This window comes from Gopherus flavomarginatus, chromosome 18 (assembly GCF_025201925.1).
Source record: "Gopherus flavomarginatus isolate rGopFla2 chromosome 18, rGopFla2.mat.asm, whole genome shotgun sequence".
NCBI classification, from domain to species: Eukaryota; Metazoa; Chordata; order Testudines; family Testudinidae; genus Gopherus; species Gopherus flavomarginatus.
In genome coordinates, this window is record NC_066634.1 from 5,503,954 (window position 1) to 5,525,823 (window position 21,870).

Below are 21,870 nucleotides of genomic sequence, written 5' to 3' on the forward strand. Positions count from 1 at the left end.
GTTCCCTCGAGCAACTTCTCCAACTAAGGGAGATGCTGGCTGCTTCAGAAACAGTTGAGTGCCAAATGGTGGTCGAAGTGGGATCCTCCTCCATCAAGCTCGTTCTCAGCCTGGCTCTAAGTTGACGTCTACTCAGCAAATCAGCTGCAAGACTCACCGCCTGGGTTTGTTTTTGTTTGCTGGTGCATCCATTTTTTTTCTCTCATCATGGAGGGGGGCAGGGAATGCATGACATGGTGGAAAACCCCTGCTCTTTAGATTAGGGGGATTGAGACAAGTGGTTTGCAACCTCCGATCTGCAGACCCCTGGTGGTTCCCAGACTATGCCCGAGATTTCCCAAGGGGTCCACTTCTCTATTTGACATCTTGGGGGTCTGCAAATAAAAAAAAAAAAGTCAAAACCCCTGGCCCTGGCACCCCACTGGGCAAAGTCACTTGGCCTAAACTAAAATTTTCTGCTTATTTTTCTGATGGACCAGAGAACTGATCTGGGTCGTTGTCCAAGATCTAATCAGAAATTAGTGTGAGGTGCAGATGGGGAAGGTTTTGTATTAGATCTTTTCATTGGGATGGTCCAGTCTATGGGATATTCAGGTTTTTGGACCTATCAATGACTCTGTCTGACGGCTCTTAACACCCAGGGGCCTGGATAGTCTCTTGTGCATATGGCCTGAATGCTGTTCTCCATCTTTAATGCACGGGGGAAAACCCAACCATGTTGGCACTATGGGATCATCCGAGCTGGTACAGGCAACATCTTAGCTGGGCTGAGTGCAGCTGTGGCAGCGGGAGTTTATGGAGGGGAAGGTATGATGGGATAGCCTAATTTTGGCAATTAATTTGGCAATTGATCTTTGATTATCAGCAGGTAAATATGCCCAGTGGTCTGTGAGGGGATGTTAGATGGGGTGGGATCTGAGTTACTACAGAGAATTCTTTCCTGGGTGAGGGCTGGTGAGTCTTGCCCACATGCTCAGGGTTTAGCTGGTCGCCATATTTGGGGTTGGGAAGGAATTTTCCTCCAGGGCAGATTGGCAGAGACCCTGGAGGTTTTTCGCCTTCCTCTGCAGCATGGGGCACAGGTCACTTGCTGGAGGATTCTCTGTAGCTTGAGGTCTTCAAACCACAATTTGAGGACTTCAATAGCTCAGACATAGGTCAGGGGGTTGTTACAGGAGTGGGTGGGTGAGATTCTGTGGCCTGCGTTGTGCAGGAGGTCAGACTAGATGATCATAATGGTCCATTCTGACCTTAAAGTCTATGAATTGGGGAGGGGGGCAAAATATGCCCGGTAAGAAGGCATAACCATCTGTCCCAGCTTTCAGTGACTGCTGGACTCCGGGTGGTTCCTGGCTTCTTTGGAACGGGCTGGCTGAATGTGAACTGAGCAGGGTGGGAGCGGAATCAAAGGAAAATAAAAATCTGCTGGCTGATGAGAGTCTCCAGCTGCTCGGCTTCACAAAGGGAAGGTGACTGGGTGACTTGAGCCAGGGCTGTAAGTGCCTACGCAGGGCCTGGCCATTTCACAAGATTTAGCAGACAAAGGTCCAACAAGTTGGAGGCTGAAGCCAGACAAATCTTCCATGAACAGCTCAAATTCCTTTTTTTTTAACCCAGTTATCCTATTGGCCTTCACAGCATCCTCTGGCAGTGAGTTCCACTGGTTAACTAGGAGCAAAGGGGAGAATGCCCTAAAAGAGGGAGGGGCCTCTGGTGCCAGATCTATAGCCCCACCCCCACATCACTTCTTCTCCCCAAGGCCCCACTCCTTCTCCTTCCCTGCCCCTGTGCCACCTCTCCCCCCACAAGACTCCACCCTCCATTCGTTCCTCTCTGCCCTGTCCCCCTGTTGCTCACCCTTAAAAAATGGGAGGCCCATCGCCCCCTGTTCAGGCACCCCGAGGTTGACTGGGAGGTGGATGAAAAGTCCCTTCCTTAGGTTCCTTGTAAACCTGCTGCCTGTTCAGCGGCTGGCCCCTGGGTGGTGTGTGATGTGAGGGGTAAATAACACTTCCCTGGTCGCTTTCTCCACCCCCATCACGATCATTTTTAACAGGGAGGGGAAGGAACTGGTGGATTCTCTGTGGCCGGCCATTTTCAAATCAAGACGGGCTGGTCTGGCGAAAAGATCGACTCTGCTTCAACCAGGAATGAATTCAGGGCGGCTGTGAGGCTGGGCAGGGAACCTTGCGGCTGCCTGCTGCAAAACTGGGCTGGGCTGGGTCAGGTCGAGGGAACCACCACGACCGCCAGGAATTGAGGATTTTCTCCTCAGTCAGGTTCATCTTGGGGGACAGGGAGCCTAGATCCCGGCCCTGGGCCTCCCTCCATTTCCGCAGCCAGCTCCAAACTGAAACCCCCTCCAGCCATTGCCTCCCCGGGCTCCTCCTCCAGCCTTTGTCCAGTTTCCTGGGCAGAAGGTATCACTTGGCCCCAGCCCCCTCCTGGCTCAGGTATTGTCCCTCAAGTGAAGTCACCCCGATATCCCATTCCCCATGCAGACAGTCCCAGTAAAACTCCCCTGCAACGTTCCCAGGTCAGTCCGCCCCACTCCCGGCTCCGTTGCAGCAGGGCACCGCACTGCCGCCTGCTGGAAATCTGGGCTGTGCTGGGTCAGCTCCAGGGAAACACCACAACCGCCAGGAATTTAGGGTTTTCTCCGAAACAGGACGATGCCCCCCTCCCCAAATAAATACATTAAATCAGCATTTCTGACTTTGGACCAGCTCGTTCCTTGTGTCGGGTAGTTCCACAAGCGGGGTGTGTGTGTGTGTATGTGTGTGAGAGAGAGAGAGAGAGACTTTCCTGTGCCCACTTTTCAATCTGACGCCTTCTCCTGTTTGTGTTCCATTCTATGCATCCGAAGAAGTGGGCTGTAGCCCATGAAAGCTCATGCTGAAATAAATGTGTGAGTCTCTAAGGTGCCACAAGTACCCCTGTTCTTTTCTATTGTGTTGTCCTTGTCACTGTGGCTCAAAGAGGAGCTGCTGCTGGGCCGCAGAAGGCAGTATGGCCTAGTGGTTAGAGCGCTCTCTCTGTCTCTGTGTGTGTGTGTGTGTGTGTGTTCCTGGTTTAGGCCTGCTGGGGGACTCTGGGCAAGTTGCTTCCTCAGTCCCTCTCCCGTGCCTCAGTTTCCCCATCTGGAAAAATGTGGGCTGGGAGATTCGCTATGGAAAACTGCAGGAGCAAAGCTTTGGCGTCTCATTCAGCATCTCATGAATAGTCCCCCCGCAAAAAAACTTGGTTCACACCAAGGCAAGGGTGCCTTGCAGATACGGTTCCCTAAACTGCAGCCCCTGGGGCACAGAGAGTTAAAAGCCAGGCTACCCCCTTCACTTGCTCTGCTCCCTTCCAGCAGTACCCCAAACAGGCCCAGGACCCACAGGGCCTCAGCTGGGGCCATAGCTCTGCCCCCTCCCCCAGCAGACTTGGCTTGTTCTGTGACCCTGCACCACTCTGCCTGCTGCTCCCCCCCCACCCCCACTTTCCAAGTTGTGCGGGCCAGTTTCCGAGCCCAGATTGTATGATTGGCCTGGATCCCCCTGGGACAAGGCGTCCTTTAAGGCCTTAACTCTGCCCGCACTTCCCAGCCTACAGTCATCCTTTACCCTGGCACTGCAGCCTGCTGGGACATCCTCCAGCTCCCTATGCCTGTCATCTCCCCTCTGGGAGCACAGGGCCCCCAGTGCCCCCTGACACTCCCATATGCCCCCTCAGTCCCCCCCCAGATTCCCCTCAAAGGACCCCTGCCAAGGAGACTGACACTGTTCTCTTCGGCCCCCCATGCCCTCTCTCAGGGGAGCCGGTCACATACTCCCTGACCTCCAAATACCTGATAACCCCTAAAGTGTCCCCACTGAGGGACCCCTCCCCCACACAGGAGGCCTGTAAACCTCTCCCCAGTGACCCCCCCAAATGCCCCCTCCCATCTTAACTGATCCCAAGTGTCTCCCCCTCCCCCACATGCTCCCCTCCCTCGCCCAGGACCTAGAAAAAGTTGTGGGCCTGGAACTCCCAGAAGGCACAAGGGATTGGCTCTGAGCACCAGCCAATGGCAAGGCCTGCTCCTCAGATCCCGCCTTCAGTGCCCAGAGGGTGTCTCCTGATTGGGTCCCTTGGGTCCCGCCCCATAAGGGATTAAGGTATAAAGGGGACTTCTAGGCAGAGGGCTTCTGCTTTTAGTATTTGTCCTGGTAGATCATTTGTTTGGGTCTGTCCAGAGGGAGCTAGGACTCCTGGGTTCTTTCTGGTTCTGGAGGGGGAGTCTAGTGGGTTAGAGTAGTGGGTTAGGGCAGGGAGGGGCTGGGAGCCGGGACTCCTGGGTTCTTTCTGCTTCTGGGAGGGGAGGGAGGTCTAGTGGGTTAGAGCAGGGAGGGGCTGGGAGCCAGGACTCCTGGGTTCTTTCTAGTTCTGGGAGGGGAGGGGGGATCTAGTGCGTTAGAGCAGGGAGGGGCTGGGAGCCAGGACTCCTGGGTTCTTTCCTGGCTCAGGGAGGGGGGGGTCTAGTGGGTTAGAGCAAGGAGGGGCTGGGAGCCAGGACTCCTGGGTTCTTTCTGGTTCTGGGAGGGGAGGGGGGGTCTAGTGGGTTAGAGCAGGGAGGGGCTGGGAGCCAGGACTCCTGGGTTCTGTCGCTGGCTCACTAGCTCTCCCCTCACAGGTGGGCTGCACCCAGGGCTGCCTGAGGTCCCAGCTGGGCACATGGAGCCCTGGCTTGAGGTGGTGGTGGTGGCTGCCAGTTCCCCGGAGCTGGGCTCGGACAGGGAGGGACGCTCCCCGGCTAGGAAGAGACCTCGCCGCTCCCCACCTCGGACAGAGACCCCCATGGAGTGGGAGCCCCCGCAGCCAGCTGGTATGGTGGGCGGGCACCCCTTTGCCCTGGTTGTGGGAGAAGGGTCTGTGTGGGTGGGGGGTGATGGGGCAAGGTGGAGGGGGTGAGGAGGGTTTAGGGTAGCATTGAGGGGTTGGGATGGAGAGGGCTGGGGGCAAAGAGGCAGTGTTGGAGGGTTTTGTAGGCCTGGGGGGAGCATTAAGGGTTGGGGGAGCTATGGGGCCTGGTGCATCTGTGGCTTTGATGTCTGTTTCTGTCCCAGGTGTGACAGACCCTCTGCCCGTCCATCTGTCTGTCCTGGGGTACCTGTGCTGCCCCTCCCCCCCAGGGCCTGTACTCTGTCTTCCCCGTGGGGTTGGGGTACTTGGAGGATGCATGGGCAGGATCCCAGCCCTCTATCCCCTGCCTCCAGGATCTTCCCATCTTCCCCCCAGTTGGTTTTGTGCCCCAATGGGGGTTTTATTCTCTCCCCACTTCAGGTCGGGTTCCCCCCACAAGGGGTACCCCCAGCTGGCCATGCTCCGTTTCCCCCGGCCACTGGGCCACCGACCACTGGGATCCAGCTCACGAGTGGCCCAAGGAACCAGCTGGGCCAAGAAGTGAGTAGGTGGGGGGAGGGGGCAGGACCCCTGGGTTCTCTGCCCAGCTCTGGGAGGGGAGTGGGGTCTAGTGGTGAGAGCAGCGGGGGGGCTAGAACAGGAGCCAGGACTCCTGGGTTCTATCCCCAGCTCTGGGAGGGGAGTAGGGTTCAGCGGGTGGCTGGGGGCCAGGACTCCTGGGTTCTATTCCTGGTGCTGGGAGGGGAGTGACTTTGGTTTTCGTTCTGAGGAGCGCTGAGATTTGGCAGGTTTGGTGACCAGCTCAGGTGCTGGGTGGGTTCACACGGGGTGTATCTCAGCCTTGATCTCCCCCCAGGTCAGGTGTCTCTGATCCACTCCATGGCCCTGTTGCTGTTTTATCTCTGCTCTGGGTCAGTGAGCTTTTTTTGCTGTCAATTCTCTTCCCCGCCTCCCATTGCAGAGTTGGCAGATGAATCCACACCAGCCTCAGGGGTCCCCCCCAGGCCAGCCCCACGCAGCAGCCAGTCACAGCCAGCCACACGCTCTGATCCCAGATCCTCTGCCCCCTGCCCTGGAACAGGCGACCTGGCCCGCCAGCGGCGGAAGAAACCTGCTCTGTCGAAGAGCTGGAAATCCATGGGAAACGGAGGTGGGTCAAGCAGACAGATGGGAGCCAGGACTCCTGGGTTCTATTCCTGGTGCTGGGAGGGGAGTGGGGTCTACTGGTTAGAGCAGGGGGTGCTGGGGGCCAGGACTCCTGGGTCTTGTCCTTGGCTCTGGGAGGGGAGTGGGGTCTTGTGGTTAGAGCTGGGGGGGGTGAGGGGATGGGAACCAGGACTCCTGGGTTCTATCCCTGGCTCAGGGAGGGGAGGTCTAGTGGTTAGAGCAGAACTACTAGGTTCTTGGGTTTGAGCTGGATGCAATCTCCAGGGGTGACTCCTAACACCAAGCTCTGTGCTTTCTCTGCCCATACGTCCCAGGCCTTGCAGCCATTGTCCCGCTGGTGCAGGGCATCCTGTCGGCCTTCGCTTCGGGCCTGAGGCTGGCAAAGTTGCTGGAGCTCATGAGGAACCAGCATGGGGTCGATGTGGAGACGCTGTGCCGGGCTGCGAGCGCTGCGGACGTCCTGGGGCTGCTGGCCCAGGTGCCTGGGCTGCGGGTGCGCACCCCTGAGAGAGGCCCCCAGTGCCTTATCCAGCTTGAGAGAGGTAGGGGTGTGAATTTCTCCCTCCGGTCAGATCTGCAGCCCGCCCTGCCTCCCTGAAATGTGCCAGCAATCCCAATATTACCGCCCCTCCCGCCCGGAAGTGTTCCCCTGGCCAGGAACAGCCTGCCTCATAGCCAGCACTGCGTTCTCGTGGCCCAGCAGAGGACGCTTTGCCTCTACGCATGGGCAGGTGTGTGTCTTATACAGCATGCTCAGAGCTGCCTGCCTGAGTCTGCCCACAGCCTGAGCTCACTGTTGTGTGAGGGGGGAACTGCTCCGAGTTTAACCAATGCTGAGCTGCTTACACTCGGTGGCTTTTCCTCCCTCTTGGGAGCAATGGGCTCAGGCTCCCAGCAAACTCAGGCAGGTGTCGGCTGCGCCTGTTTCCTGGTTTTGAGCAGTTCGTCACAGCCCAAATGAGATGCTTCATTTCTCATTTTGAGGAGTCCTGAGATTCTGCACACTGAGGCGGCGTTTGGCTGGCAGGCAGGGGCAGTGGATGGGTGCACACCGGCTGTATCTCAGCCTTGATCTCCTCTCCCGTGGGTCTCAGACTGACCCACCCTGCGGCCCCATTGCTGCTTTATCTCTGGTCAGTGTCAGGGATTTTTTTGGGCTTTGACTTTTCTCCCCTTTCTAGCGTTGGCAGATGAATCCGCACCAGCCCCAGGGGGCCCCTTCAGTCCAGCTCCATGTAGCAGCCAGTCACAGCCGGACCCGCACTTGGATCCTGGGTCCTCTGCCTCCTTCTGCCCCGGAAGGGGGGACCTGGCACGCCAGCGGCCGAAGAAGCCTGCTCGATCGAAGAGACGGAAATCCATGGGAGACAGAGGTGGTTAAAGTGCAGAGTTGGGAGCCAGGACTCCTGGGTTCTCTCCCTGACTCTGGGAGAGGAGTGGGGTCTAGTGGTTAGAACAGGACTCCTAGGTTCTAGGGGTTGAGCTGGCTCCAGTCTCCAGGGTCCCATATGCCTCTGCTTCTGATCCCTCATTGTCTCTCCAGGTGTGGCTGCCACCCTCGCCCCCTTTCTGGGGCATGTCCTGTGCCCTTTCCCCCTGGGCCTGGGGCTGCCCAAGCTGCTGGAGGCCGTGCAGCGGGACCACGACCTGGACCTGGTGGCGCTGAGCCAGGAAGCAGGGTATGAAGACGTGCTGGGCTTGCTGGGGCAGGTGCCCGGGATCTGGCTACACAAGTCGTCGAGAGGCAGCACGTACACCGTGCACCTCCACAAAGGTGGGTGGGTGGGGGAGATGTTTGCCCCTCTCCCTTCGACATTGAGTCTGTGGCCCTCTGGATCCACCCACCCACTGTCGGCCCCCTCAGCTCAGGCTCCCAGCAAACTCAGGCAGGCGTTGGCTGTGCCTGTTTCATGTTTTTGAGCAGTTTGTTGTGGCCCGAATGGTGAGACGCTTCATTTTTTGTTTCGAGGAATGCTGAGACGCTGCATGCTGAGGAGGACGTCTGGCTGGCTGGTGGGGGCAGTGGGTGGGTGTGCGCTGGCTGTATCTCACCTTGATCTTCCCTGGGGGTGTCTGACCCACCCTGCAGCCCCGTTGCTGCTTTATTTCTGGTCGGTGTTAGTGATTTCTTTTTTTGGCTATAAATTCTGTTACTTTTCTCCCCTTTCTAGCATTGGCAGATGAATCTGCACCAGCCCCAGGGGGCCCCCCAAGTCCAGCCCCACGCAGCCGCCAATCACAGCCAGCCCCGCACTCGGATCCCGGGTCCTCTGCCTCCTTCTGCCCTGGAAGGGAGGACCTGGTGCGCCAGCAGCCAAAGAAGCCTGCTCAGTTGAAGAGACGGAAATCCGTGGAAGACAGAGGTGGTTAAAGCACAGAGTTGGGAGCCAGGACTCCTGGGTTCTAGCCCTGGCTCTGGGAGGGGAGTGGGGTCTAGTGGTGAGAGCAGAGGAGGCTGGGAGTCAGGACTCCCAGGTTCTCTCCCCCCTCTCTGGGGGGGGGATTGATGTCTAGTGGTTAGAGCAGGGGGCTGAGAGCCAGGATTCCTGGGTTCTAGCCCTGGCACCAGGAGGGGAGTGGGGTCTAGTGGTGAGAGCAGGACTCCTAGGTTCTAGGGGTTGAGCTGGATGCAGTCTCCAGGGTCCCATGTGCCTCTCTGCTTCTGATCTCATAGTGTCTGTCCCCAGGTGTGGCTGCCACCCTCGCCCCCTTTCTGTGGAATATCCTGCAGCCCTTCCCCCTGGGCCTGGGGCTGCCCAAGCTGCTGGAGGCCATGCGGCGGGACCATGACCTGGACCTGGTGGGGCTGAGCCGGGAAGCAGGGTACGAAGACGTGCTGCAGCTGCTGGGGCAGGTGCCCGGGATCTGGCTACACAAGTCGAGAGGCAGCACATACACCGTGCACCTCCATGCGGGTGGGGGAGATGTTTGCCCCTCTCCCTTCTGCACTGAGTCTGTGGCCCTCTGGATCCACCCACCCGCTCTTGGCCCCCCCGGCTCAGGCTCCCAGCGAACTCAGGCAGGCATCAGCTGCACCTGTCTCGTGTTTCCCAGGAGTTCGTGGCAGCATGTGTTATGCAGGAGGTCAGACCGGATGATCACCATGATCCCATCGGCCCTGGGAACGTCATTCCTCCTTCCCTGGAGGTGGGGCGTGAAGCTGGCTGGGTTTTTGTCAAGAGGGATTTTGATCCCCCTGCTCCCTGAAAACAAAAACATTGAGGAAAATGCATGTCTGACTCGGATGAAATTTCATCCAGGAGGGAGGAAAAATTTGGTGCTTTAGGAACAGAATCTTGATTTTTCTTCCCCTCCCCGCCCCCCCCCCCCCAAATTCATTGTTTTCTATCAGCTTTTTCTTACGAGCGGTCAAAGAAAGAACTCAGCGGCTGCTGTTTTTTCTCCAAACATTTTTGACCTGAAAGGAAACTCTCAAAAGATGAGGGGCTGGTCTCTCAAAACACAGGGTTGGAGGGCTAAGTTTTAACCTCCTCTTTTTTCAAAAAAGAAAAAACCCTTTTGTGTAATTTAAAATAAAATGTTTCATGACATTTCCTGTAATATGGAAAACCCCCTCCTCTGGCTTGAGTTGTGTGTTTGAGGTGGGGGCGTGTCCAGGGCTTATGAAAGTGGGGACAGTTGTACAAGAGCTTTGGGCTTCCTACCACTTGCCTGTACTTGACATGAAATGCGGGGGGCGGACTCAGCAAACATGGCTCTCAAGGAGCCCTAAGCCTGCCTCCAACAGCCCTGAAACAGGAGCATACATGCTGCCAGCAGCAGCAGTAGTAGGTTATTACCCTGTGGAAAGTAGACATTAGCGCTGGTGCTTCTAAGGTGGCAAGAGCCCAGAAGCACTTAGTGGCTGGGGGGAGCGGTTGGGAGGATTTTGGAGGGGCTGCTGGTCCCATTTTTGGGGTCCCCCTGAGCCTACCTCCCCATTTTTCTTCTTTGCAGCCCTGTAGACCCTAACTCTTGCAGACCTTCCTGCGGGGGGAGTGCTGCCCCCGAGCTGGGAGTGCGGGAGGGAACTGAGAGCCGGGTGGAGTGAGTCTGATACAGAGGCGAGGGTCCCTGAGCTCCCACCCCGTCTCTGTCCTAGGTGGGCCAGGGCCACTTGATGTGGGGGAGGGGCCTAGGGGATACCACTGCAGGGGGGTCTCCTCCCCCCTCCAGTTGGCAGCCCTGCAGCTTGTCTGATGAGGGAATGTGAGGGGCTCTTTCCCTTCTGCCCCACAGAGGCCCAGAGCAGTGGGGCTGGGAATTTCCCCAGTGGGGAGCAGTTCACTCAAGTTCCCTCAGACCCCAGCAAGGGTCAGTCACGTTTCTCTTCTCCCAAGACCCACAGGTGCCTGGTTAATTGGCAGTGGAGATGCAACAAGGGTCTCATGACTCCAGGAGCTGGGGCTCTAGGCCCTGATGGGGCCCCTGCTCCAGGGTCCCAAACCAGCAGGTGGAGGGTAAACGCCGCAAGGAAACAAAACTCCCCCTTTCAACTGGAAAAGACCATTTGTTCTGGTGTTTTGTACATAATTATCATCCCTCATCAGCGTGCAACCTGGCAACAGAACCCAGGTTCCCAGATCCCCGCTTCCCTGAGCACGGGGATAGAACCCAGGAGTCCTGGCTCCCAGCCCGTTCCTGCTCTAACCCCTAGACCCCATTAAAACCCATTCTTGTCCCAGGTGCTCGGGCTCCGGCTCCTTCAGAGCGCTGCTCCCCAGCCCTCTGGTGTGGCGCTGGAATCCCAGTTCATCCCAGTAATGCCCCAGCACCCCCATAGCTGCCAGGTCCCTGCTCAGTTCATCCCTGAGGTGTGGGAGGAAATCTGTGCTCCCAGGTCATGCCAATTTAATCTACCCCCCAGCACTGCCCCCCCCCGAGCTCCAATAGTTCCATGGAGGGGGGGTATGCCCAGTGCCTGCCAGCCCTGTGCCCTGAGCTGCCCAAAATCATCCTCCACCGCCCAGTTTCGTGTCCCAGCGTAATCCGTACTACTGAGCCCTGGCCCTCTCCAGGCCCACCAGTTCCTCCCAGTAACACCAGTACTGTGGCTCCCAGGGCCGAGTTGATTCCAGTGACTTCCCAGCCTCAGCTTTTCAACCCCAGTTAAACCCCGGGCCTAAAACAGTCCAGTTTAGCCCAGACGCCAGCTCTGGTTCCTCCAGCACCACCAGGATAACTCCCTCCTGCTCGCACGCCAGCTCTGGTTCCTCCAGCACCACCAGGATAACTCCCTCCTGCTCGCACGCCGGCTCTGGTTCCTCCAGCACCACCAGGACGTGTCCCTCCTGCTCGCACGCCGGCTCCGGTTCCTCCAGCACCACCAGGACATGTCCCTCCTGCTCACACGCTGGATCCAGTGTAACCTACAGGTCTGCCCCAGTTGGGGGCAGCCTGGGGAGATGGGGGGTGTCTCATCCCCACCCCATCCCTGGCCGGCCGCTACTGGTAGGTGCCCGTTCAATAGCGACGGTCCCTGCTGTAGCCGTGGGGGGGCCCCCAGACGCGGGGCAGGGCCGTAGGCCCATGGTAGAGCTGCCCCTGCAGCCGGCCCAAGGCCTGGTAGCCCTGCGATGGGGGCATGTAGGCGGGTGACAGGAAGATGGGGGGCTGGCGGGGCTCCTCGCTGGCCGGGGGTGCGCCCCTCCGCCTCATCAGGGCCCGGGCTGGCGTGTCCTGCAGGCCCCACTTGTGCTTGCCCTGGGGGGGAGGGATGGGGTTTAGCCCCCCCAAGAGAGAGTTAGTGCCAGCTGGGAGCACCCCTGTACCCCTGCCTGTCTCCCCCCCTGCCCCACAGCCCTGCATCCTCTGCCCTCCATCATCCCACCCCAGAGTCTCTGACCCCCAAACCTCTCCCCCTGCCATGTCCCAGCCCCTTCCAGCAGCTCCAAAATCCCTCCAACCCATCTCCCCAGCCCAGCCCCCACCCTCTTACCCCTCCATCTTCCCACCAAATGTGTCCCTGCTCCCCCCCATCCCTGAATTCCTCCCCCCGATCTTCCTGGAGGTCCCTGCCATGACCCCCCCAACCCACTCCAGCATTTCTTCATCCTGCCCCAGGGTCCCCCAGCACAGAGGGTTCGGGGGGGGGCAGGATCCTGCAGTGCCATCCCCCCTCTGCTGCCCCCAACCCCCATGGCAGCAAAGGAGAATGGGGGGGGATGGCAAAGAGCCAGGGAATGAGGGCGGGAAGGAGAAAAGGGAGAGACAGGAGGGGCGGGAAGGAGATGCAGCTGGGAATTCAGGGGGTGTCAGGGCTTGGGAGAGCAGCGCTGCTCCCCCTCTGCCCCACAGCTGACCCAAGGAGGGCAAAGGCCCCGTGGAGCAGAGCCAGGAGCAGTGCCTGGGTCAATATTGACCCAGGGCGGAGGAGATGTTGCACTAAGGCAGGGCCCAGGGTGCAGCCAGGAGCCGAGATACGGGGGCCGTGGAGGGGGGGGACATCACCCCACCCCCAGCCCTGCCTGGGATGCATGGGGGGGGGACAATCTCCAGCTCTGGGCCCCCAGGTCTGCCCCCACCCTGGGATACACAGGGGCCCTGATCCCCAGCTCCCACCTTGGGATACACGGGCCCCAACCCTGTCCCCACCCTGGGATACACAGTCCCTCCAAAACCCAAACCTGCCCCCTGGGATACACAGGGGACCCCACATGCTAAGCCCTTCCCCCAGGATGCACAGGAGATTCCCATATCCTAAAGCCCTGCCCCCACCCAGGATACACAGAGCCCCCTAATCCCCAGCTCTGTCCCCCAAGTATATACAGTGAACCCCCCAAATCCCCAGTCCTGACCCACAGGATACACAGGGCCCCCTAATTCCTAGACCTGCTCCCCAGGATATACAGTGAACTCCCCCCCCCCAAAAATCTCCAGTCCTGCGACCCAGGATACAGAGGCTTCAGTCCCCAGCCCTGACCTCTGGGATCACAGGGGACCCCACATGCTAAGCCTTTCCCCCCAGAATACACAGGAGACTCCCATATCCTAAAGCCCTGCCCCCCCTGCAACACACAGAGCCCCCTAATCCCCAGCCCTGCCCCCCAGGATACACAGTGAAACCCCCCCAAATCCCCAGCCCTGCCCCCCAGGATACACAGTGACCCCCCCAAAGCCCCAGCCCTGCCCTCTAGGACTCGCAGCCCCCTCCCTGGCCTGCCCCTGCCCGCTCACCTTCGCCTCGTCCCCCGACTCGGGGCCGTCGCGGCCGGCGCTGGAGCCGGAGAGCTGGGAGAGGCGGCTCAGGTCCCAAAGGGACTTGCTGGGTCTCTGCCCCGCGGCGCCAGCCAGCCGCCCCGGCCGGCCACCCCGATCCACGTCGCTCAGGGCGCTGTGGCCCTCGGGGCCCAGGCGCCGGGGCAGATCGTTGCCCGCCGTGGCCCGGACGACCCGCACCAGCTCCCACTCCCCAGCCCGGCTCTTGGCCACGGGCTGGGGGGCCACGGAGCGGCGCTCGGCCACCCGGTGGGCGCCCTTGGCCAGCTGCAGACCGCCCAGCTCGCTGCGGTAGGGGGCGGGTTGGCCGTTGGGGCGGCCGTCGCGGGGCAGGGCCGGGGGGCTGGGCCGGGGGGCCCGGGCGGGCGCCAGCGGGCGGGAGGCGGCGTAGAGGGTCCGGAACTCGCGGTCGAAGGCCCCGGCGATCTCACCCGTCAGCAGCGTCACCAGCTGGCGGCTTAGGCGGGCGTCGCTCCACGTGAAGCTGCGGGACGGGGGGTGGGGGGATAGTGGGGTACAGGAGCGAGTGGGGGGGAAGGCGGAGAGTGGGGTGTGCAAGGGCAGGGAGGGGAGTGGGGTGAATGGGAGATAGAGGAGTGGGGGAGGTGCAAGTGAGGACAGTGGGTGCATGGGGGGTGGAGAAGGGGGCGTAGGAGATAGTGGGGTGCAGGAGGGGTGAGACAGGGGCCAGAGGATAGCAGGGTGGGGGCGGGGCGAGTGGGGTGCAGGGGGTGGGGGAGGGGCAAGTAGGGGGTAGCAGGGTGCAGGGGGTATGGAATGGGCAAGTGGGGTTCAGGGGGTGGGAGAGGGGCCATGGGAGAGCAGGGTGGGGGGCGGGGTGAGCAGGGTGCAGGGGGTATGGAATGGGCAAGTGGGGTGCAGGGGGGGTGGAAGAGGGGCCAGAGGATAGTGGGGTGGGGGCACGGTGAGTGGGGTGCAGGGGTGGGGGAGGGGCAAGTGGGTTGCAGGGAGACAACGAGAAAAATTAAACGTTCTGAACCAACAAAACTGGAAACGTCCGTAAGGAAAATTAAACGCTGGGAAATGGGGGGACCCGAACGCTCCTCCCCGGGGCAAACGGCACCTTCCCTGCAGGAAAGCATCCACTCGGGGGCGGGGGGACAGCGACATCGCACCCACTGCACCCGCTGCCCAGCGCTGAGGGGCGACCACCTCTGGGACGGGCCTGGGGCTGGTCCTACTGGGACCCTCTGTTCAGGTGGGGCACAGCGACCGCTCCCCTCGTCCCTACGCGCTGAGACCTGAGGCAGGGGGCACTTAGGGAAGCGGGTGGCCACAGGCCCAGCTGGGATTGGGCCCGGATCCCGGGGTTCGTGGGCACCGATCCTGGGGCCGATTTCTGTTGTGCCAATGCAAAGACGGGTCCTGCTCCCAAAGCACCAACGCGGCATGGATGAGACATGAGGTGGGGGTGGAAGTATACCTCTGGACGCCTGGGTTCCCGTCCCAGTTTGCCATCCCCCATGACTCTGCATGCACCCCCGGACGCCTGGGTCCTATGCCGAGTTTCCAATCCCTCCTGCATGACTTTACATTCACTCCTGGACGCCTGGGTTCCATTCCCAGGTTGCCATCCCCCGCACTCCCCTTCGCAGGCCCGACTCTGCATGCACCCCTAGACGCCTGGGTCCTATTCTCAGTTTCCAATCCCTCCTTCATGACTTTACATTCACTCCTGGACACCTGGGTTCCATTCCCAGGTTGCCATCCCCCGCACTCCCCTTCCCAGACCCCAGACTCTGCATGCATGCCCGGACGCCTGGGGTCCCGTCCCAGTTTGCCATCCCCCCGCTCCCCTTCCCATCCCCCATGACTCTGCATGCACCCCCGGACGCCTGGGTCCTATTCTCAGTTTCCAATCCCTCCTGCATGACTCTACATTCACGCCCGGACGCCTGGGTCCTATTCCCAGTTCTCACTTCCTGCTGTCCTGTCCCCCCGCACCCCATTTAATCCACCCCAACCCTGCTGACTCCTCACCCGGATCCCCATGGCACTCAGCTCCCCTAAAACCGGCAGGACCAGGGACCCCAGGACCCCCAGCTCGGCGCAGAGACAACCACACCAGCCGTCACCCTGTGCCAGGGCTTTATTCCGCCAACGCCTCTTCACGCAACCCCTGCCCCCCTCCAGTCTCTCACAGCGCCTGCAGCAGGACGGCCATGCCCAGCGCCAGCTGCAGACCCAGGCTGGGCCCTCGCAGGCGGGCGCCGGCCCCGTTACACAGGCTGCCCTTGCAGCACACGGTGACCAGGCTGTAGGTCACCCCCATGTGGGTGACGGGGTGCTCCTTGCCGCAACGGATGGCCCGGGTGCAGCCCTTGGTCTGGATGAGGGAGACGCCCAGGGCGGCCCCGTGCCCCACGAAGCAATCCTCATCCTGGGCACAGCTCATACGGGTGCTAGGGCAGTGGCGGGAGGACGTCACCTCGCAGAAGAAGCACTCCTTGGGGCTGGCGCCGGGCAGTGCCAGCAGGAGAGAGAGCGCCAGCAGGGGCAGCATGGGAGCGGCGGGGGGATCGCACAGACGGGGAGGGCAGAACCAGGGTCGGGATCTGGGCCGCTCTGGGGACGTCAGAACCAGGTCCCAGCCCTCCTGCCCCAGAAACTTCAGAACCAGGGTCTGGATCCAGGCCGCTCTGGGGACGTCAGAACCAGGTCCCAGCCCTCCTGCTCCAGTGACTTCAGAACCGGAGTCTGGATCCACCCTGCACCGAGGACATCAGAACCAGGCTCTGGATCTGGATCTCCTGGATCCAGCAACCTCAGAACTAGGGTCTGGGATCTGGGCTGCTCCAGTGACTTCAGAACCGGGGTCTGGATCTAGATCTCCTGGCTCCAGCGATGTCAGAACCAGGGAACGAGCTGGATCCCAATTGCTCGGATCCAGTCACTCCAGAACCAGGTGGGAGCCGCCAGGACTCAAGTTCAGAACCAGGGTCTGGCTGGCGGATCCGGACTCCCAGCCCCTCCGAACGTGTCTGTTGCTAAGTGGGTCGCTCTGGGCTACCAGCCGTGGGCGCTGCAGAGAGCTCAGTGCTGCCCCGAGTCCCCAAGCCCAGAATGAGGAGCCCAGCAGCGATGACCTCACAATAAGGCAGCAAGATTCTCATTGGCCCATTCCAGCCAGAGCCTGGTGATGTCACAGTGAGTGATGTCATCACCGTGCGGTGATGTCACAGTGAGCGATGTCACCATGAGGTCTGGAGCCCAGAGAGAGGAGTGATGGAGTCATCAGCTAGAGACGTCTAGTGATTAGAGTGGAGGGGGCTGGGAGCCAGGCCTCCTGGGTTCTCTCCTCAGCTCTGGAAGGGGAGTGGGGTCTAGTGGTTAGAGCAGAGGGGGCTGGAAGCCAGGACTCCCGGGTTCTATCCCCATCTCAGCCCCCAACACTGTCACAAACACATTGCGGGATCTAGGGGTCTGGTCCCTTCCGCACGCTCTTCTGCAGGATTCCCCTACAGAAGTGTGGGGGTGCTGACTCCTCCCCAGTAGGGGGCTCACCAGGGGGCGCTCTCCCTTCTGCAAAGCACAAAGGGGTGGCATATCACCCCCAACACACACACCCGCCAGCACCCACGCTGCCCTGTCTCTTGGCCCCCGCCGTATGATCCGCGCACCCCAACATGGCTTAAACCGAGAGCTTCTCTTGCCACTTGTGAACTGAGTTCAGTATGTTCTCAGCCTCGCTGCCCAGCCGGCTGGATCCATCTCCCTCACACAACCCCCTCACCGCACTGACACCCAATTGCAGAGACCAAGGCCTGGTGCTGAGATGCGGCCCCTCTGGGTTATACGGGGACCCCTCAGCTGGCATGGAGAAGGCCCTCTGGGCTGGGAGAAGATGGGAGACGCTAAAGGAACCCCCCTGGTGCTGCAGGGATCGGGGGACCCAGCTGGGGGTGCTCTCCCCTCCCATTCATCCCCGATGCCCCCCCCTCACCTGTAGCTCCCCGTTATCACCGTGTCGCCGTCGATCAGCAGGAATTTCTCCTTCAGGGTCCCAGTGACCTGTTTGCGCTGTCGGCTCCAGAAGGTGCAGCCCGCAATGACCCGGACCCGCAGGTTCTGGTGGGGGCAGGGGAGGATGCACAAAATCAGGAGGTGGGGGATCCCCACCCCCAGGGCAGATAACCAAAGCCAGAGGGGATTGGGGTCCCTGAGCGTAGCCAAATGCCTCCTCGTCCCCAGATCTCTGTATCCCAGCCACGGAGCACGCCCCCCACTTTTATCCCTTCCCAGCAGGGGGCGCCCTCCCCTGGCAGTCGGGGCTTGCCCCATTGCCCCAGGGCAGCACTAGGGGGCGCTGGCTGCAGGGGGGCAGGCCTCACCTCCATGTAGCGCACGTTGAGGCAGCTGCCCTCTGCCATGCTGAGGAAGGCAGCCAGGTGCTCCTCCCCCAGGATCAGGTAGACGGGGACCCCACGCCGCGTGCCAGCCTCGTGCAAGTCCAGCAGGATATCGGGGTCCGTGAAGATGTCCATCACTATGGCAACCACCTGGGAAACACCCCACAAAGAGCTGCACACATCCCCTCTAGGGGGCGCCGGCTCTCATCCGGCCCCAGGGCGGAGACCGGCCGGCTTGGTGGGGCAGAGGGGGAGGCTGGGCTCCCAGCACTCGGTATCATTCCTCTGGGACTCCCAACAACAGGTCTAACCCCACTCCCCTCCCAGAGCTGGGGAGAGAACCCAGGAGTCCTAGCTCCCACCCCCTGCTCTAACCACTAGACCCCACTCCCCTCCCAAAGCCAGGGATAGAACCCAGGAGTCCTGGCCACCAGCCTCCGCTGCTCTAACCACTAGACCCCACTCCCCTCCCAAAGCCAGGGATAGAACCCAGGAGTCCTGGCCACCAGCCCCCGTTGCTCTAACCACTAGACACCACTCCCCTCCCAGAGCCAGGGATAGAACCCAGGAGTCCTGGCCACCAGCCCCCGTTGCTCTAACCACTAGACACCACTCCCCTCCCAGAGCGGAGGATGGAACCCAGTCATCCTGGCTCCCCGTTACCTTGGCAGCCTGCTGAATTTTCCTGCGCACCAGCTCCTTGACCTTGGGGGCCCCGTCCCCCGGTGGGTGTGTGTAGACCTCCGCACGGGTGATGCCCTTCCAGTTCCCGTCCAGGGGCCAGCCCAGCTCCAGTTCGGGGATGGGCTCATCCGAGCACCCGGGCCAGTAGCTGAGGCTGAGCTCGTCGGCATCCCCGTCATACTCCCCCACTGGCTCTGTGACATCCCGGGCTGCCTCGGCCAGGTGCCGGAGCTCGTCGTCGGACAGGAAGGGGCGCAGCCTGTCCTGCGCCAGGCGCTGCGCGTAGGCCGACTGCCCTCCGGCCAGCAGGGCCTCCACAGCCAGCCGCTGCCCCTCCGAGTAGAAGAATTCAGGGCTGGATTCAGTCACTGGGGTCCCTGCGGGGGTGTCCTCCAGGCAGTCCAGCTGGGAGGCCGCCATGGGCCCCGTGGCGAATGGGGATGGGGTTGGGGGGCACCCCTCCCCCTCACACACACAATCAGAGCTACAGACACAATAGATACACACACAGACACTTCCCCAAAACACCCTGCTCTCTGCCAACCTCCCTGCCCACGTGGTCAGATGGTCAGTCCTCTGTCTCTGCGCCAGGCGCTGCCCAGACACAAAGTCACCGAGATCGGGGCCCCGACAGGCTGGGCGCTGCCCAGACCCAGAGTCCCCGAGATTGGGGCCCCGTCAGGCTGGGCACTGCCCAGACCCAGAGTCACCGAGATCGGGGCCCTGTCACGCCGTGTGCTGCCCTGACACAGAGCTCACAGTCGTCAGTCCTTCCCGTCCCCTGTCCAAGGCATGGCACCTAATCCTCGTTCGGTTTGCCGCAAGCCCCCATGCGCAGCACCCTGCACCTCTGACAGCGCGGTCCTAGGTGGTAGCAACATCTGCAGGGAAACACCCCCACACCAGGTGTCTCTGTCCTGGGGCACCTCACAGCTGGACCTGACCCCGTCTGGCCTGGGGGGCAGCTGTCAGGCTGGGCTAGGAGTCCTGGGTTCAAGGTCCTGCTGCACTATGGCCCTGGTCTCTGTGCCTCAGTTTCCCCAGATACCACAGTGAGGAGTATCTAAAACAGATGGGTGCCTCTGTCGTTCTGGCAGCTGGCACGGACCTCTCCTGAGCCAATTAGCGCTTGTGAATGCCCCCGGGACTCAGCCCTCGGCAATCGGGTTCCTGCCCTGGGGGGCTCCGCCGGTCGAAGGCCCTAGAGGGAGGGAGACAAGGCCTCAGGGCAAGATCTCAGCTTTGGGGAAGAGAGACACTCCCCACCACCCTGGTCACGGCCAGGCACGGCAGCGGAAGGCACGATAAGATTAGGCTCAAGGGGTGTGTTTTCGGTTCCCCATCGCCATTTCCGTGAGTTATGGGGCTCAGGGCATGAGATGCAATGGTTAGAGTGGGGAGGGGGTGCTGGAAGCCAGGATGCTTGGGTTCTATCCCTGGCTCTGGGAGGGCAGTGGGGTCCAATGGTTCGAGCCGGGGGGCTGGGGTTCTATCATAGACCATAGACTCTCCTCTTCCCACCCCCCACGCTCCCAACAAGGAACAAACTAATCACCAGGGCATCGTTTCCTGCAAACAAACAGAACCGGCCCTGCCAGGGATTAATCTCATAAAACCCAGGAACGGGAAGAGCAGCAAGAAAGAGCCATAATGGGGCCAAGGCCCCCATTCCCTGCCAAGAACCGAGGAGAGAACCCAGGAGTCCTGGCTCCCAGCCCCCCCTGCTCTAACCACTAGCCCCCACTCCCCTCCTAGACCCAGGAGTCCTGAGTCCCAGCCCACCCAGCTCTAACCACTGCAGCCCACACCTACCTGTCCCAGGGATCCGGGTTCATATCCTCCCTCCGTGCTGCCCTGTCGCTGTTAATGATTCCCCAGGCTGCGCTCCTCCCCCTGGGCTCCGCCGGCCCCGCCCCACCCCCCCAGGCAGGGCTTGGAGCTGGCCCCAGGACTTCCTTGGAAGTGGCCGGGGGTGGGGGGCGATGCGGGGAGGGGCAGAGCTGCCAGGTAAAGGGGAAGGCGGCTGGGCCCTCACCCTGCCCGCTGGCAGCCAGGTGACGAATGGGGCCGGGGGCCCTTCACCTTGAGGTGGCATCTGAGTTGGCAGCAAGGGTCCTCCAGGGCTCTGCAAAGGAGGCCAGGAAAGAGTCAGAAGGGAACCCAGGAGTTCTGGCTCCCAGCCCCCCTGCTCTAACCACTAGCCCCCACTTCCCTCTCAGAGCCAGGGGGAGAACCCAGGAGTCCTGGCTCCCAGCCCCCTGCTCTAACTACTAGCCCCCACTTCCCTCCCAGAGCCAGGAAGAGAACCCAGAGGTCCTAGCTCCCAGCCTACCCTTCTCTGACCACTAGCCCACACTCCTCTCCCAGACCTGCAGAGAGAACCCAGGAGTCCAGATTCCCAGCCCACCCAGCTCTACCCACTAGCCCCCACTGCCCTCTCAGAGCCGGTGATGCAGAGCCTAGCCCCGGCCACACACCCCCCATATGTATCTATGGGGCAGGAGGTGTTCAGGGCCGGAGTGTGGGGTCTGGAGGTTTGCTCTGGGGCTAACCGGTCCATCATCCCCCATCCCGCTGGGGCAGGGGGCAGCGCCTGCCTGGCAGCATCCCGGATCTGGGCGGGGGCTGGGCACAGGGCCTGGCAGCCGGATGGTTGTTACCAGGAATCCCCGGGCCTCAGCGCCAAGATAACACAAACCTGCCGGACCGGTTGGGCTGCCATGGGATCCTGCAAACCCCAAGCCTGTCCCCCGAAACTCACCCTCAAGCCCCCTCCCCTGAGCCTGCCCCCTGTGCAGCCCGGCCCCCCTCCTCCAAGCCTGCCTGGCCCCCTGCCCCCAAACTCACCCTCGGCCCCCCTCCCCTGATACTCCAGTGCCCTCCCGTGGCTGCCTGCCTGGAGCCCAACTCAGGGGCAGTTGCTCTCATAGGGTGGGGAGTTCAATCCGGAGGTGCAGCCATTAGCAGGAGTGTTGGGGCCAGGGGGGTTGTGCTCCCAAGGGGCAGTGGCTTGTTTCTCCCCCCTCCCCCAAGAGATTCTCCGCTCCACATGCCTGGGTCCAGCCTCCTGGCCACACAGAGAGATGGAGGAGTTAGAGGGGCCTGAGGGTATAGCCCCCCCCTCCATGGGGAAGGGAAATGGGATAATCACTGATTCAGTCTAGTCTGACACCACCCTACGGCTGGACATTGAAGCCAAACCCATCCCGACTGGGAAGAAGGTGTGAATTGTTCCTAGGGAGGAGAATTAACCACTGGAATCCCCATGGGTGGCCATTTTTTAAATGAAGACGGGCCCTTTCCCTAAAAGATCTGCTCTAGTTCACACAGGAGTTATTTCAGGGAAATCCTATGGCCTGCATCGGGCGAGGTGATCCCAATGGTCCCGTCTGGGCTTAGGCTCAATGAAGCCGGGCTTTGACCAACAGGGAAGAAGCAATTAAATGCCATGCTTACACAGCAATACTGTAAACAAAAGAAGCCACCGCCCAAGGCAGCAATAAGTAACCCAGGGGTTATGGGCTGGCCTAGCAAACGGCAGGAG

The 21,870-nt window shown here is 60.9% G+C and overlaps 2 protein-coding genes across 2 annotated transcripts; both read right to left on the reverse strand.

Moving 5' to 3' along the window:
• Window positions 1-11,058: 11,058 nt before the first annotated feature.
• FAM83E (family with sequence similarity 83 member E) lies at window positions 11,059-20,178 on the reverse strand. The gene is made up of 7 exons (XM_050928207.1): window positions 20,139-20,178; window positions 18,306-19,527; window positions 17,625-17,792; window positions 17,237-17,361; window positions 13,453-13,756; window positions 13,231-13,387; window positions 11,059-11,757 (listed from the first exon to the last, which is right to left on the reverse strand). The coding sequence occupies exons 2-7, from the start codon at window positions 18,744-18,746 to the stop codon at window positions 11,192-11,194; spliced, it is 1,761 nt and encodes a 586-aa protein (XP_050784164.1). The 5' UTR covers window positions 18,747-19,527; window positions 20,139-20,178; the 3' UTR covers window positions 11,059-11,191.
• Window positions 15,431-15,796, reverse strand: LOC127036559 (sperm acrosome membrane-associated protein 4-like). Its single transcript, XM_050927589.1, has one exon. The coding sequence runs from the start codon at window positions 15,794-15,796 to the stop codon at window positions 15,431-15,433; it is 366 nt and encodes a 121-aa protein (XP_050783546.1).
• Window positions 20,179-21,870: the final 1,692 nt, after the last annotated feature.